Source organism: Herpailurus yagouaroundi, unplaced genomic scaffold (assembly GCF_014898765.1).
Source record: "Herpailurus yagouaroundi ecotype Mexico unplaced genomic scaffold, PumYag 162, whole genome shotgun sequence".
NCBI lineage: Eukaryota > Metazoa > Chordata > Mammalia > Carnivora > Felidae > Herpailurus > Herpailurus yagouaroundi.
In genome coordinates this window covers 2,379,601-2,396,920 of record NW_024412403.1, presented here as the reverse complement: position 1 = coordinate 2,396,920, position 17,320 = coordinate 2,379,601, and the positions used below count along the sequence as shown (strand labels likewise).

The following is a 17,320-nucleotide window of genomic DNA, read 5'->3' as shown; positions in this document are numbered from 1 at the left end:
CGTATTAACATATCTCAGCAAACTGGGATACCAGATGTAAGATCCCTCATGACATTAGTGCCGTCAAGAAAACGGTCGGTCCTGTCAACTTTATGTGTTAAGATGCCATTGGTGGGAGACACATTCCTATTTCAGAGGTGCTTAAGTGTGGGAAAAAGTGCATCTCAGAATTGGTTCTGTGCAGTTGATGGTTTTTTGCGTATGTGGTAATGTAATATTTATCTTACTGGTCCTTTAATGGAGAGGCTCAAATACACACAACAGTCGAGAGGATAACGTGATGAACTTCTGGGTGACCCGTCCCCAGCTGCAGCAGACGACCATTCTCTTGTTTCATCCGTGTCCCTGCCCGCTTTCCCCTGCATTATTTTTAGGCAGATCTTAGACATCATGTTTTAATTGTGGGTAGTCGTTCGCTGTGTATCTCGAGGCAGCAAGAGTTCTTTTTAACAAACATAAATGACACCTGAGAAGATTACCACGTTGTATAATTCCCGAGTGTCACCTGACAGCTACTCGATGTTTGCATCTCACGTATGGAGCATGATCTTTCTGAAATGGGGCCCAGTGCTCATCTGAGGTCCTGGCCTCTGCCCTTTGTCATGTGGCCTCTTCAGACTTAGAGTGAGTGCTGACAGTCACCCTTTTTGTGGGCTTCTTTTCTTAATGATCTTTCCAGAATATATTATTGAACGTTCTATCCCTGCCCGGTCTCTCCTGTCGTTGGAAATGTAAAACCAAATACCGTGTTTGGACGTAGATCACCCCTCCCCTCTCCATAAGCGAGCCGATGGGATTATTGTTCCGTCCCTTCTCTCCCCTGAGAGTTTTGCAGATGGCGGCCCGTTATTTGGGCCACGCTTGAAGGGGCACACTAGGACGTGGGGGTTCCGGTGCCTTCCCTGGGTGCTGTCCTCACGGCCACACTTACACCCTCCAGGTCTCTGTCCCGCCTGGCGCTCTGGACTGCTGGGTGTTCCTGAGCTGTCTGGAGGTGCTGCAGAGGATAGAAGGTTGTTGTGACCGGGCACAGATAGACTCGAACATTGCCCACACTGTGGGCTTATGGAGCTATGCCACCGAGAAGGTAACCGTGCCAGATGCAGATGTGGGCGTTGTTCGTGGGCTGTGCGCCTGGGGCGGACGGGCGGAGGAAGCCGTTGGGAGAAGCGTCCGCTGGGTCACTGCACGGGCCGTTCTGGTTACTTCGGGGCGTGTCTGGTAGCAGGGATGCGCCAGATGGCTCCCTGACTGCTGAAGATGTTCCACGCCAGGAATTGGGGGAGGGGGTACGAAGAAGGGTGAAGCCGGAAGCGTGTAGAGATGCAAGTGGCTTCTGCTTAAGTGACTGACGGTCACCGCGTGTGCGCAGAGGATGGCCTGCTGGCGTCAGGGTGGCTGGGCGCAGACCGGGCGGGAGGCCTGGGGAGGCTCAGGACGGTGTGGGTCGGTTAGTGGCGTAAGCTCAGGACTGCCGGCCTCGGAAATCACCCAGAATTCTTGCACACGGGTGTGAATCCGAGGTGGTCCCAGTGAGATACGTGTTTATATGCAGGTGAGAATGATTTGGATAGGAAGGCTAAATTTCCTCTAGGATCTAGTTGGATTTTAACTTGCACATTCAAATTCATAAATTCTCTGCTGATCACTTCTGCAAATAACGGAAGATGGTGGGTTTATCTCAACAGCTAAGGTCCTTGGGCTATCTGTGCGGACTTGTGTCGGAAAAAGGACCCGAGTCAGAGGACCTCAACAGGACAGTTGACCTTCTGGCAGGTCTGGGAGCTGAGCGGCCCGAAACAGGTACTTCTGGACGCGCGTCTGTGCACTGGCACGGTGGGCACTGACGAAGACGCCGCTTGCGTCTTGCCACATTTAGTTCACGTTCTGGCGGTGTAATTGCTCCCATTTGGGAGATGGCGCCCCTTGTTAGCTGACCAGGTTAACACACAGAGTGTTTCACCATTTAATAGTGTCAAGAAATGTTAGAGATAGCGTAAGAAATTGGAAGGATTTTAAAAACCGTTTCTGAGTTTCTCATAGGCTTGAATGGGCGGATCATGACTTTTTACAGCCTGTGTCCAGTCGAAATGCACCAGTCTCCCTCTGAATTAACAGGGGACCGAGTTTCCTAACAGTATGGCCAGAGAAACCCTTTTACTCGGTAAACTACTCCTAGGTCATAAAGCCCTTTGAAAGGAGCCTTCCCGATTCTCGGAGGTGTGAACCGAGACGTAAGAGTGTGATTTAGCCAAAGCCTTGCTGAGGTCTGGCCCGCGGGCAGACCGAAAGTATCCGGCGGGCCGTGCGGTGTTCACATTCCACGGTGACCACTTGGGTGAGACCACTTCCGATCGTCGTGGAAGTGACGGAATTAAAAACTCTGGTCTCAGTCAAGAATGAAACACCACGTGAAGGGTTCCAGACTATTTCGTGACTGTATTGCTTGGACAAGCACGGAAGTAGGGATGGAGTTCTGGGGGGCACGGCTGTTTGTGGGTCCACAGGCAGCAGGTGCAGGTGAGTGCCTCTCCCCGTGGCATTTGAGGGTGACTGTAGACTCATGACGGGTCCGAGGATGTGTGTAGGAATGCAAGTGGCTTCTGTGTAAGTGACTGGCGGTCACCCCGTGTGTGCAGAGGATGGCCTGCTGGGGTCAGGGTGGCCGGGCTCAGACTGGGCGGGAGGCCTCGAGAGCTCAGGACGATGCGGGTTGGTTAGTTAGGACTGCCAGGCTCAGAGTCACTCAGAATTCTTACACACAGGTGTGGATGAATAAGGATGAAAAAGGACTGAGGGTAAATAAGGACTCTTATTTCTTTTTAAGCCAACACAGCTCAGAGTCCTTATAAGAAGCTCAAAGAAGCATTATCATCGGTAGAAGCTTTTGAAAAACACTACTTAGTAAGTATTACAAATGATACCTGTCTACCCACGGCCCAAGGCTGTCTCCAGAAGGCTCTGTTGACCTTCGGACTGAGAATGGGATAGTGTTCGGGACCTCCTCCTTGTGGGCCTTCTCCACTTCCTGGCGGGTGCCCTAGGGAGCTACGGGTGACACCCAGGATAGTTGCTGTTCATTAAATGTGCATTGGTATCCATGGTGCCATAATTAGGCATGAAAGCATCTTTGGATGTTTATAATTTTGTTCAGAGTGATACTGCGCGTTCGATGCAATAGAAATTGTAAGAGAGGCTAATGAATGGTTTTGTGCATACCAGAAAATACGGTAGACTTGAACAAATCTATTGTGCTTCATTTTAAAAGATTTCAATTTGGAGAGACCGTAGGAAGCGCAGTGTAGGTAGGAGCTCGGTGGGCCAGCCGGACTCCTGACTTGCAGGTGACTTGGGAGCATTTGATAGAGCGTTTTTGTCCCTATTGTCCAGAAAGTGAGAAAAATACTAAAAATGTTACCCTATATGGGAAGTACTTTGAGGAGTTAAATATTCTGTGCCTGCTGAGTTCCTATTTCTTTTATCATTAGGCTTCGTAATTCACGTACAAGTTGATGACTTTGCATAAATCACACATTACATAAAAACGCAGCACGACAATAGACGTAAAGTAAACAATGATGTTGTTAACAGCGAAGTCTTTCGCTTCAGTGCTGGGCAGATCCGTGGGGGGTTGCCCAGTGATCAACTACGGGCTCATGCGGATTTCTGCTTTCCCGCAGGATCTGTCGCACGCGGCCATCGAAATGCACACGAGCATCGGAAGGCTCCGGTCTGCTAAGTTTGTTGGGAAGGACCTGGCAGAGTTTTACATGTAATTGAATTTGAAATTTTCTTTGAGTTTCAGACATTTCACACACGTACTGAGAATGTCAGGTATGGGGTTAACACGAAGCATACATAAATGTGTAGAATGAAAAATGTAGAATATGTCAACCAATCCTTATCAGGTGTTTTTTTCTGTTTCTTCTAAAAACCAAATGGAGAGATTCCTCAGCCTGTTACTCTTAATATCTGTGTTTCTTTGTGATCTCTCTGTGATCTTTGTGTTTCTTTAATTAAATTAGTGTAACGTAACTATATACGCAGATGGTATACGTAACATCTATGGTATGTAATAACTTTACTCAATGAAAGAGTTATGAGGAAATGGTTACAAATCTATATCCAGTGGCATAAACTGGGATACCGATTCGTAAGTATTTTGTTATATAGCATTTTCCCTAGTTACCTCAGTTGTCTTCTGGGAAGATGGACAGCCTCGAGGTCAGTGATGTCAACGTCCAGGAGAGTGGGGTGCTCATGGCGGGTTGAGGGGCGGTGTGCCTGGTGCAGACTAGCGCCAGCTTTGGAGTCGAAAAGACTCCGCGGATTTCTCACATGGCTGATGAAATCGGCCCTTCGAGGAGCTGGCGGTGTGCTTGCTATTTGAGCCCTGGAGAGGGATGTAAATCCTAAGGGAAGAGACGGTTAAGTTTGCTTAAATGTGTGTTTGAGACGCTATCTTGAAATCTGTCATTAAGCAAGTAATTTTATTAGCCGAAACCAGAAAAGAGAACTTACTTTCACTGATTAAAGTGGCCGCAGAGGGCTTCGTAAATCGTCCTGAGGGAACACGCGCTCGTAGCCGCTAGCCAGTCACACACCTGAGGACAGGGCTAGAGTGTGGCACTCCTGAGCCTCCATCTAGTAAATCGGAGGACTGAGTTTTTAGTCGTTGGAGCGAAGAGGCCGCCCCCTCGGATGCTGTGAGCCGAGCCCCCCCTGGACACTGGCTCTGGCGAGGCTGGGAGCTCCAGCGGGCTGGCGCTGGTCCGCCCAGAGGCTTGGCTCCCGGCCCCCGCTTGCCGCAGGCTCGCTGGGGGGCCGCTGGCCTCCGTGTCCAGGGGCTGGGCGCTGGCCTGTAGACTGCCTGCTCTAGAACATGAGAATCTTTGGCTAGAGATAGTAACTGAAGAAGTATTAAAGGTTCTGACCCCTTTGAAACACGGGGACGTAGGAATGCCAACATGCGTCGTTTGATAGCTTACAAATGTATGTGATTTGAGAATTTGAGAACCTTACTTCTTCGAGAGTAGGCTAGTCAACACTGGAAGGTCTCCCAAGGGTGCCTAGAGCGGACGAGTGCTTGTTCCGCGCTGGCCTTTGTCTAGCGAGCTCAGGAGAGCCCGGACCCTCCAGGGAAGGACGGGGGGGTCCGTGTCGTCACCGAGGCTTTGGCAAGCTGTCCTCAGTTGTGCCCTGTTTTACTCTAAACATCTTGAAGGTTTAAACCGGGACTGGAAGATCCTCTTGGGCGATGTGTGTTGCTATTTAAATTCTTCCAGGTTCTCTGTAAATCTCTGAGGCCTGGCGAGGGCCGTTTGCCCGAGTTTCAGAGCCTGTCCGAGCTCCCTCTCAGTCGGGCTGTACGGACCGCTTCTGCGTGTGCCCGTCTTTAGCAGGTGCTGTGGCACCGACACGGGTGGACACGGGCGTCAGCGCTTCCTGGCCAACCAGCCGCGTCCCCGTGGATGAGTCCTTCACCTCGCCTCGCCCTTGGCCTTCCCACGCGTCCTGCTCCCGTGGGGAGCGCCAGAGAGGGACTCAGACGGCACAGGGTCGGTGCAGAGGGCGGCGGGCAGGGCGGGATTGTCATGAACCATGACGAAAGCTTCTGTGTGTTGGTTTGCAAGGAGGAAAAAGTCTCCACAGAAGGCGGAAGTGTACCTTCAGGGAGCACTGAAGAACTACCTGGCTGAGGGCTGGGCGCTGCCCATCACTCACACGAGGAAGCAACTCGCCGAGTGTCAGAAACACCTTGGACAGACCGAAAAGTATCCTTTGGGTTTAATATTCCCCGCGAAATAGGAGACTTGCTTTCTGTCCGTACGAGCAGCGGGGCCCACGGTGAGCGTTTGGCAGACACCCAACGGCGAAGAGAGGAGAAGCCCGCCTCGTGCTCACGGACCGGGCCGCCTGTAAGTTAGGGGCCTGGTCGGCACGTCTCACGTCTGTCCTGGAGCTCCTGATAACGTAGGCCCCGAGGAGACTCCGCGCCGGGCTGCACGTGGAGGCTCTGGGGACCGGGAGCCCCTGGTGCCGGTGCCGCTGGGGGAGTGGGGCCTCTTCTCAGATCCTTGACTCTCCTCCAGCTACCTTCAGACCAGTAGCCTTTTGGCCAGCGATCACCACCTGACTGAGGACGAACGGAAGCACTTCTGCCGGGAGATACTCAGCTTTGCCAGCCGACAGACGGACAGCCCAGGTCAGACCCGCTCTTTGCGGGGAGGGGCGGGGGGTGCTTTCAAGAACCTCACTTTTGAAAACCCGCTTCGCGCTGAAGCAGAGTTGGCGCACGGCGTTCTAGTAGTTTCGGGTGTGGGCGTGGCGATTCAGCGGTTCTCTGCGCACTCCGTGCTCGTGCTCGTCACGACAGGTGTGCTCTTCATCCCCGCCCCTCCCGCCTCCCTTCTGCCGACCACCAGTGTGTTCTGTATTTAAGAGGTCTTTGTCTCTTTTCCGTTCGTTCGTTTTGTTTCCTCCTTTTTATTTTGAGAGAGCAAGAGAGAGAGCATGAGCAGGGGAGGGGCAGAGAGAGAGGGGGAGAGAGAAGCCCAAGCAGGCTCCGCGCTGTCAGCACCGAGCCCGATGTGGGGCTCGAACCCACGAACCGTGAGATCGTGACCTGATCCGAGATCAAGAGTCAGACGTGTAACCGACTGAGCCACCCAGGCGCCCCTGTTCTGTTTCTTAAATTCCACATATGAGTGAAATCGTGGTATTTGTGTCATTTCTTTCTGACAGATACTCAACTTGACCAGCTGACAGCCCTGGTCAGACTCACTTTTAAAACTTCTCCTTGTGAAAACTTTCAAATACTGTAGGAAAGTAAAAAAATAACACAGTGTATAACACAGGCTACCCACCTAGATTCAGCAGCTGTTAACTTTTGCCATGTGGCAAACATGTATCTGTATCTTTCTTTCTGCTGAACTTGGCAGTGACTCCAGACCACATGACACACTTCACCCTGAAACTGCTTAGCGCGGCCTTCTGAAATCAAGGGTACCCCCAGCCACCCAAAGAGCAAGGTTCTGACTTCAGCTACTAAGTGGTCTATATTCAAATCTTCCTAAATGGTGCAAAAGAAATGTTTTTATAAAGTATTTTTAGTAGAGTCCAGTCAGGGATCACAAATTGCATTTGATTGTTATATCTCACTTCTCTTTTAATTACTTTTTACTTTTTTATTTTTTGAGGGAGAGAGAAAGCGTCAGCAGGGAGAGGGACAGAGAGAGAGAGAATCTCAAGCCGGCTCCGCGCTGTCCGTGCAGAGCCCGACACGGGCTTGATCTCGCAATTGTGAGCGCGTGACCCGAGCCAAAATCGAGTTGGATGCTCAACCAACTGAGCCGTCAGATGCCTCACTTCTTTTTTAATTTAGAACAGTTCTTCCCATCTCTTTTCCTTTTTTTAACATGCTGTTTTTAATATACCAGCTTTATGGAGACACAATTCACCCATTTGCAGCGTACAATTCAGTGGCTTGTAGAATTTTCATAGATACGCATGGCTATAGCCATACAGTGAATTCTAGAACATTTTTGTCTCCCCCAAAAGAAGCCTCATACTTATTTCTCCCAGCCTTCCTCCTACCCCCACCCCTGGCAACCACTGATCCACTTTCTATCTCTGTAGATGCCCATTCTGAGTATTTCACGTAAATGGAGCAACCACACGTGGTCCTTTGTGACTAGCTCATGTCCCTGCGTGTCACGTTTTTAGCACTCATCCATGTTGCAGCCCGTGTCGGTGCTTCCTTCCTTTTCGTGGCTGAAAGTAGTCCTTGTATGGATGGACCGCACTCTGTTTATCCCTTTGTCCACTGTGTGACATCTGGGTTGTAAGATGCTGACCTTTTAAAGGCATCGAGCCCATTGTCTCACAGGCTCCCCACCTTGTGGAATTTGCTGAGTGTTTGCTCAAGGGAGCATCACCTAGGAAGGTAGGTCTGAAAGGCTTAGATTTAGGCCAGAGATTCAGCAGATCATTTCATAAGTGGTGCTGTGTGGTGAGGTTAAATTTATTGTAACATTTAGCTCCTCGTGTTTAGTTTTTCAAGAAGAGTGCTCATTTAAGATGGTTACTGCCTGAGTCCACTTAGACTGCCATAGCAAAATGCCTCACGCCAGATGCTTAAACAACAGACATTGTTTCTTGCAGTTCTGGAGGCTGGACGTCCAAGGTCAGGGTGCCAGCAAGGTTGGTTTCTGATGAGGCTTGTCTTCCTGACGTGTCTTTACGTGGCAACAGGAGAGACAGAAGTGGGGTGGGAGGGGCAGGGTGGAGAGGGGTGGGGGGGAGGGCGAGAGAGGGGGAGCGCTCGCTCTACTGTCTCCTGATAAAGACACTAACGCTTCATGACCTCATCCAAACCTCATCATCTCCTAAAGGGCCCATGTCCACATACCATTGTACTGGGGGCTAGGACTTCCACTTAAAAAGGGGGACCACAGTGGGACCCCTGAGGGCTCAGTCAGTTAAGCTTCTGACTCTTGAGCTCAGGTCACGATCTCACAGTTTGTGGGATTGAGCCCCATGTCAGGCTCTCACTGACAGCACGGATTCTCTCTCCCTCTCTCTCTGCTCCTTCCCCGCTCATGTGCATGCACTCTCTCTCTCTCTCTCTCTGTCACTCTCAAAGTAAATACACTTAAAAAAGAGGATGGGGTTGACCACAGTGCAGTCTATAGCAGTTTTTAAGTACTTGAAAGCCAGTGTTTCCAAAGATTTTGGCTTCAGGTAGGTAGATATACGGTTGTTGATTGCTGGGGTGCATTTCACTCAAATTGAGCTATCTGGATGGTTTCTCAGGAGCAACATGGCATTGGTTTGTTTGTGTTTTTTTAGATTCTTTTTTTTTTTTAATTTTTTTTTTTTAACGTTTATTTTTGAGACAGAGAGAGACAGAGCATGAACAGGGGAGGGGCAGAGAGAGAGGGAGACACAGAATCCGAAGCAGGCTCCGGGCTCCGAGCTGTCGGCACAGAGCCCAACCCCGAGGCTCGAACTCGGGAACCATACGATCATGGCCTGAGCCGAAGTCGGACGCTTAACCGACCGCGCCACCCAGGCGCCCCTTTTAGATTCTTTAACGTGCCCCAAATGGTCATTGGCAGAGCCATGTGCCATGTCTGCTTTATGTGACACGTATGTGAGACTGCACAGGCACACCTCCTGCCAGTGTTCCTTGACGACGTCTCTGTAGGGCTGAGATAGTCTGTGATTGACCACTTGTGCTGCCTTTCCTTCTCTCCTTCCTTCCTTTTAATTAAAGTTTATTTATTTATAATTGATAGTTAAAAGGGGGAAAGAGAGCACATGTATGAGAGCTGGGGAGGGGCAGAGAGAGAGGAAGAGAGAATCCTAAGCAGGATCCGTGCTGCGCTGTCAGCGTGGAGCCCGATGTGGGGCTGGAGCCCATGTTCCAGGAGATCGTGACCTGAGCCAAAATTCAGAGCCAGACACTCGGCCGACTGAGCCACCCACGCCGCCCCTCAAGTGCTTTTAGAACATTAATCTCCGCAAGTCTTTCCTTAAGTTGATTAGTGTTTAATAAACTTACCAGTCTGGCAGCCTTGTACATTTTCTGGCAAACCAGAAAGAAGGCCAGAGAGTACAGCGGGTTCTCCCGCTTAGTAACTGGGAGGCTGTGGCCTCGCTGCCCTCTGGGGGTCCAGGACACAGGGCTCCCCACTGGCTGGTTTCATAGGCTGGCAGGCACCTGGGTTTATTTCCGGATATATGGGGGGGAACGTGGGCGTCTTTACTTGAGAATTTCTTTTTGTTGAGAATTTCTTTATGTAGGTGGGAAAGCGGTGGAGTTCTTTGAAACAATTCTAATAATTGGACTATTTATAAATACTGTTTTGAAATTCAGGGGTTAATTGACCTGTTTTTCTCTTAGGTTTGCCAAAACAGAGCTTACAGACCTTAATTTCTTCACATTTTATGACTTCCAGGAGTTATCTGGGCATGTGTTTATGCTTCCCTTTTGACCAAATACCTCGTTTAGCTGTGTGAAGACGGCGCGGGGCCGGGGGGTTTACGCCGTCCCCTCTGAATAGCGTCGCTTCCTGCTTCTCGTGCCCGGTAGCGACCGAGGCCCCGCCGCCTGCAGGCAAGCCAAGGTGAGACCTGGCGACTAACTCGTGGTGATGTGCGTTTACAGGTCAGAAAATAGTACTCCCTCTGCACTGTTTTGCACAACTGAGAGACCTCCACTTTACCCCTTCCAACGCCGTGGTCCACGTGGGGGGGGTTCTGTCCGTGGAGATCACCTTGTGCAGCCAGATGCCCATGCCCGTCCACGTGGAGCAGGTCGCCATCAACGTCCACTTCAGCATCGACAAAAACAACTACCGCAAGACCGCCGAGTGGCTGACCAAGCACAAGACGTCCAATGGGACCATTAACTTTCCGACAGAGACCTCGCCTCTCCCCGCACCGCAGAACAACTTACCCGCACTGGAGTTGTATGAGATGTTTGAGAGAAGTCCTTCGGACAATTCCTTGAACACAACGGGGATTATATGCAAGAATGTTCACATGCTCCTGAGAAGGCAGGAGAGCAGCACTTCCCTAGAAACGTCCTCCGGTGTGGCTCTGGAGGACGGGGCCCATGTGCTGAGATGTAGCGGTGTGACTCTGGAACCGGGGGCCAATAGGATAGCGTTCAGGACGCAGGTACGTGTCGAGGTGGGGAGCTGACTTTAAAGACAGGTCGGGAAGGGTGTCGAGCTCACCCCAGCTGTTGGAAGGGTGGCGTCTCTGTGCCCTACCCTGGGTTTTGTTTGTATCCTTAAAGAAAAATAGACTGACGTTTTAAAAACTCTTTTAGGCGCGCCTGGGTGGCGCAGTCGGTTAAGCGTCCGACTTCAGCCAGGTCACGATCTCGCGGTCTGTGAGTTCGAGCCCCGCGTCGGGCTCTGGGCTGATGGCTCAGAGCCTGGAGCCTGTTTCCGATTCTGTGTCTCCCTCTCTCTCTGCCCCTCCCCCGTTCATGCTCTGTCTCTCTCTGTCCCAAAAAATAAATAAACGTTGAAAAAAAAATTAAAAAAAAAAACAAAAAACAAAAAACTCTTTTATACTTAAACAGATTTATGGCAGTTGATACATTTTTTTACAAATGTTTGTTTGTTTGTTTGTTTGTTTGTTTGTTTATTTTGAGAGAGAGGGTGCAAGCATGCTGGCCGGGGAGGGGCAGAGAGAGAATCCCAAGCAGGCTCCACCCGCGAGCCCGGACGTGGGGCTCGATCTCATGAATCGTGACCTGAGCCGAAATCAAGAGTCTGATGCTTAACTGCCTGAGCCACCCAGGCACCTGGCAGTTGATACATTGTGAAAGAAGTTCTTAACGTGGATAATTCTGTTTGCTCTCGCTGGTATTAAAAAATACCATTTGTTGGCCTGTGCTTTCAAAGAAGGTGGCTGTCATACTAAACTTTGTTTCCTTTTGTTGGCTGCTCGGCTGTCAAATTAGCGGCTCTGACCTCTCTTCCAAACCTTGCCCTCAGGCAGAGAGCCCTGTAGTTCCTGGACTGACGACGTGGCCAGCGCAAAGTACCGCTCGCTGTTGGTCACGAGTTCTTAGTGTAGGCCCAGAGCAGGGCTCCGATCTCATGCCGGATGTTCCATTAAACGCCTGTCGGAAGAGAACGCCAGTTTGTTCCATTGAAAATAACGGACTAGAAGCAGAAGGGCAAAGTTACGCCTCAGTGACTTAGGAAATCCTCGACGGGGGTGGAGGGCGCTCCCGAGCGACCTCCTGCGCGGCTGGCCCTGGAAGTGCAGGGCGGAGGGGGGAGGGCGGGGCGGGGACGGGCCGCTAGGACGGCACAGCCCTCCCTCGGAAGATCCATAGATCGATAGTACAGGAGTGGGGGTGACTCGCCCGCTTGTGCCTCTAGGCCAGGGAGCCCGGAACGTACACGCTGCGGCAGCTGTGCGCCTCGGTGGGCCCGGTGCGCTTCGTCCTCCCTCACCTGTACCCCCCGGTGCAGTACGACGTGTACTCGCAGGAGCCGCAACTGCGCGTCGAGCCGCTGGCCGGTGAGTGGGCGCCGGGCTGGGCGGGGCCCTTCCCGAGGGGTCCCCCGGTCCCTCTCCGCAGCCACTGCCCTTTTGTTAAGTCCTCAGAGTAGGAGGAACTGGCGCAAAGACCACGTGGCGCTTAATTGAAAGCACAGAGGAGTGAATTTCTCAGCTGTTTAGGCCGAAGACGACGTATTTACTTGGCTTATTTCTTCCATTTGGGAAGAAGAGTCAAGGAAAGCATTTTTTCTATTTAATCTCTCCATACTCCCTACTTTTCTTTTTTTTTTAAAAAAGCCCCCCATGGCCTCCAGGGAAGGCCCTCGGGTGCTGAGCCGTCTCGGCCGGTTCCAGGGCACCACCGGAGGGCCTCTGCTGACACGAACCTAGCGCCGTGGCCCCGAGGGCCCAAGTGCTCTGAGCGCCATGGTCGCGGTGCTCATACCCTGCTCCCGGCCATGGCCCTCACTCCCGTTCTTGCCTGCGCCTTCCCGCCCCTCTCACCTGTTTCTTCCTCCTCCCCCTTCCTCGCCTCTTGCCTTCTTCCTTCTGCCCGTCCTGGGGTGGGATTCACAGAGACCGCGGCCCACCTCCGCCCTCCATTTCCTTCCGGGAGAAAGCAGTGGCTGCACCTTCTGCCCAAAGGTCCAGACCTAACCCGAAGAAGCCAGAAGCGGTTCTGAATAGCAGCAGTACATTCGATTCCACGTCTGGTCTTTAGTGTCCTCACCGGATTCTCTCTCGCTGCCTTTTTGGCAGATCAGTTTCGAGACCCTCACAGACGTGGTTGCCACTGTGATCCCCAGGTCTCTCCTTGGTACTGACGGGTCTCAGGTTCTCTTGTTCCCAGCGAGGGCCCCCTCAACCGTGCACCCCACGTCACCGAGATGAAGAGTGAGGGTGGAGGGGTGGGCCGTGGGGGGATCATGGAGCACCTAAAGGGAACACATCTGGTTTAGTAGGAGAAACGGAGCATCCTTTTAACCTCACGGTAGGCCTTCCGTCCACTGATTGTGATACTGATCGCTGTCTTTTTCCCTTTAGATAGCCTTCTGGCTGGTATCCCTCAGAAGGTAAAGTTCACTGTCACCACTGGCCATTATACAGTAAAAAACGGGGACAGCCTGCAGCTCAGCAACGCGGAAGCCATGCTCATCCTGTGTCACGCAGAGAACAGAGCAGTGATCTACTCCAACACGAGAGGTGAGGCGGCAGTCACCTGGTGAAGGCGGACCCTACCGTGTGAGGCTGTAAGGCGCCTGTCGTCCAGGCCGCGCTCAGGCGGTGTCTGAGGACCACTTCTCCCTGCAGCTCTCTCATGGCAATGGCCTGCCTGTAGGTGGGCTAGGACCCTGTCGCTGGATGGGACATTATATTTGGGGGGGGGGGGGGGATGGACTGAGAGCCGTGCATATGTTTGGTGGCCAGGCGGTGCTGAGCTTGCTAAGGACTTGTAATGCAGTATCATGGCTGGGGTCCCTGCTCCAAGATGATGCCCTGTCAGCCTCCAGTCTCCTCCTACCTCCCCGCCCCCACCCCCATCACCAAAAAGCAAAAGCAAATCAGCCTTTTTAGGCACTGGGCAGAAGCCCTAAAAAAGTCCCGTGTCCCCCGGTCCCCAGGCAGGAGGTGTGGAGAGAGGACACTGGTCCCCTTCTGGGCAGGCGTTGGTCTGGTGGTGGGACGGAGCGGGAGCACGTGATGCAGGGAAACACACAGTAGGCCGTGGGTGGGCCCTGTGGGAAGTGTCCCTTTTCTGCTTTCAGACTTAGCACAGCGACCGTTCTCTGGCCCACGGCCAGCCAGCTTCCAGACAGTATTACTGTCTTAGAGGGTTTGTTCCCGATTTTCCTGCCTCTGCCCTCCCACCGTAATCCTTTCTAGTACACTCTTCTGCACACGTAGCAGCAGCAGGAGTTGGGCTGGACCTTCACTGCTGAGCCTATCACCTACTAGTAGAGAAAGGAACAGCGGAGGGAATGTGTTAGAAGTGACTCTTTCTGTCTTTCCTAGAAAAGGCTTCTGATGCATTGCTCCGGGTTCAGTCGTCTGACAAGGTCACAAGCATCAGTCTGCCCGCTGCTCCTGCGTACCACATGATTGAATTTGAACTGGAAGTTCTCTCTTTACCTTCAGCTCCAGTAACTGGAGGAGAGAGCAGCGTGCTGGGGATGACAGAGTCCCACAGGAAGCATAAGGACACACAGAAAGCCGGCCAGTGCATGGCTACCACAGACCACAAAGTAAGGAGGGGCTGGAATCGCTCAGCTCGGGAAGGCAGCCTCTGCCTGCCGCACTCGCGCGAAAGAGGGGGCTTCTGTTGAAGTGGCAGATTGCCCTTTCCTGATGTCACAGCCTCTCGTTGGATTTAGCATGTGTAGCTTCGAATCACCCCTTCTTAGATAAGGGGTACGTCGTGCAAGGACAGAGACAAACAGTCTCTGAGTTTCCTACACCAACTCAAGAGGGAAGGACGGTGTATCGTAAGAGAGAATGTTTGCTTAGGGGAGGGAAGTTTGGGTCTGTAGTCCATTTGTCTTGATGAAGAGGCTAGGCTGAGTTCTGTGTCTTGGTGTGCTTCCATTTCTGTCCACTGAAACGCCCCATCAGACTTAGCCAGGAGGAAGCGCCATCATTTTACGCTTTGATGTTGATGTCGATTGACCGTTATCTCAGAGATCCATGGCTTAGGTCCACATCCACGGTCCTTCAGCTCAAGGACTGCGTAGCTGCCGTTGTGCTCATTCGGGCACGTCCATGTCTTGCAACACAGATGTCACTTCTGAGGGTTTTTAATGGCCCCACAGGACTGTACGTATATGCACCCCTTAAAAAGCTGCTGCCGGTGGGCCTGGCTTCCAGTCACCCTGAATTTGCGTGCTGAGACCCTCCGCTCTGGGACAATGACAAGTCTTGGCACACCCTCCACTGCGGGAGGTATCAAAGACACAACAGGTGCTGGGACAGCACGAAGGTCTGAGTGACAACCGAAAGCTGGGACGGGACTGAATGACGAGGTTCATCTCCTACACGAGGCCGCTCCTTCCAGACTGGGAGAGGCGGGTGTTCCCAGTTGGTACAGGGACCAACTCGGAGAGTCCAGCGAAATGGACAAACAGGAATATGCTCCCAGGAAAGAACAAGACAAAACCTCAGGAAAAAGCATCTCAGTGAAACGGAGACAGTTTACCGATAAGGAGTTCAAAGCGACCGTCACGAAGACGCTCACCAAACAGGACAAAAACCGCTGGACACCAAACCTCGACAAAGAGATGGGAAATACAAGAACGTACCAAAGAGAAATCGCAGAGTGAACAACAGAACGGCTGCACTGAAATACAGACCAGATGAAGCAGGAGAAAGGATCAGCCACTCGAGGTCAGTGGAACTCCGTCAATGAGAGCAGCAAAAGAATGAAAAGAAGTGAAGACAGTCAGGAGCTCGTAAGACATCAAGTAGACTGACATTTGCACCATGGGGCTTCCAGAGGAGGAGAGAGAAAGGGTCAGAAATCTCCTTGAAGAAGCAATGGCTGAAAACTTCCCTAACCTGGGGAAGGAAACAGGCATCTAGATCCAAGAAGCCCAGAGAGTTTCAAGGAAGAAGAACCCAGAGAGACCCACACCAAGACACCTTATAATTACCTACCAAAAAGTAAAAGCCAGGAGAGAACCTTAAAAGCAGCAAGATGAAAACCACTTGTCATGTACATGTACGTGATGCTAAGTCTGTCGGCGGACTTTTCGGCAGAAACTTTTCAGGCCAGAGGCAGAGGCACGATACATTCAAAGCACTGAAAGGAAAATCTCCAACCAAGAATACCCTCCCCGGCAAAGTTACGACTCAGAAGTGAAGGAGAGGTAAAGGGCTCTCCAGAGAAACAAAAGCTAAAGGGGTTCATCACCACTAACCCGGCCTTGTTGCAGGGAATTCTTTAAGCTGAAAAGAAAGGGTGTTCACGAGAACACATGTGCGAGAATAAATCTCACTGGAAAGGTAAGTATATAGTAAAAGTACTGGGTTAATCACTTACAAAGTTAGCATGAAGGTAAAAATAAGTAGTAAAAATAACTACCATTATAATAACTCATTAAGGAACACACAGATAAAAAGATACAAAGCATGACTCAAAAATATCAAATGTGGGGGCGAGGAAGAATAAAAGTGTTGAGCTTTAGAATGGGATCAAACTTCAGTATTAACTGAAAATAGATTGTTACAGATACAAGTTGTCACATGTAAGCCACGTGGTAGCCACAAAGCAAAAACCTGTAGCAAATGCACAAAAAATAAAGGAACATAAGCATACCACCAGAGTCATTAAACCACAAAGAGAAAAGAAGAAAGGAACAGAGAGAAACTACAGAAACAGAAAACAACAAAAATGGCAACAGGCACGTGCCTGTCACTAATTACTTTAAACGAACTCACTCTGTGTCCGGTCAAAAGACACAGAGCGGCTGAATGGGTGAAAAACGCAAGACCCGTGGATATTCTGCTTACAAGAGGCTCACTTCAGATACAGGGACACACACAGACTACAGTGACACCAAATAAAGAAATCAAAAATCTAGAACAGCTAGACTTCTATCAGACAAAATAGACCTTAAAACAAAGACTGTAATAAGAGACAAGGGGGAGAGTGTTACTTAGTGGGGTCAATCCAACAAGAAGATACAACACTTGTAAATGTTTGTGTGCACAACACGGGAGCAGCTAAGTATGTAAAGCAAATGTTAACAGACCTACAGGGAGAAATGGACAGCAATACAATGATAGTAGGGGATTTTAATGCCCCATTTATATCAATGGATAGATGATCCAGACAAAATCAGTAAGGAGACATCGGCCTTAAGTGACACATTAGACCAGATGGACTTAACAGATGTTTACGGAACATTCTGTCCACAGGCAGCAGAATACACATTCTTCTCAAGTGCACATGGAACATTCTCCAGGATAGATTGTATATTAGGCCACAAAACAAGACTTAACAAATTTAAGAGGATTGAAATCACGTCATGCATCTTTTCTGACCCCAACAGTATGAAACTAGAAATTAATTACATGAAGAAAACTGGAATATTCACAGATATGCGGGGATTAAACAACAGGTTACTGAACAACCCCTAGGTCAAACAAGAACTCAAAAGAGAAATCAAAACATGCTTTGCGACAAATGAAAATGGAGATGGGACATACCCAAATTGGCCAGATGTGGCAAAGGCAGGGCTAACAGGGACGTTTGTAGGGATAAATGCCCACCTCAAGAAACCGGAAGTCTCAA

General features: G+C 50.7%; 1 protein-coding gene across 2 annotated transcripts in view; it reads left to right on the top strand.

Moving 5' to 3' along the window:
* TRAPPC10 (trafficking protein particle complex subunit 10) overlaps window positions 1-17,320 on the top strand; it is a 67,790-nt gene that overhangs the window by 33,591 nt on the left and 16,879 nt on the right. Inside the window, exons 8-17 of one of the 2 annotated variants that reach the window (XM_040483792.1) lie at window positions 941-1,087; window positions 1,689-1,803; window positions 2,828-2,904; window positions 3,681-3,772; window positions 5,634-5,774; window positions 6,093-6,205; window positions 10,172-10,686; window positions 11,910-12,051; window positions 13,078-13,236; window positions 14,170-14,276. In XM_040483792.1, coding sequence (XP_040339726.1) covers window positions 941-1,087; window positions 1,689-1,803; window positions 2,828-2,904; window positions 3,681-3,772; window positions 5,634-5,774; window positions 6,093-6,205; window positions 10,172-10,686; window positions 11,910-12,051; window positions 13,078-13,236; window positions 14,170-14,276 — 1,608 coding nt within the window. Of the gene's footprint in view, window positions 1-940; window positions 1,088-1,688; window positions 1,804-2,827; window positions 2,905-3,680; window positions 3,773-5,633; window positions 5,775-6,092; window positions 6,206-10,171; window positions 10,687-11,909; window positions 12,052-13,077; window positions 13,237-14,046; window positions 14,277-17,320 lie in introns of both variants that reach the window. The other variant, XM_040483791.1, reaches the window with a different exon arrangement.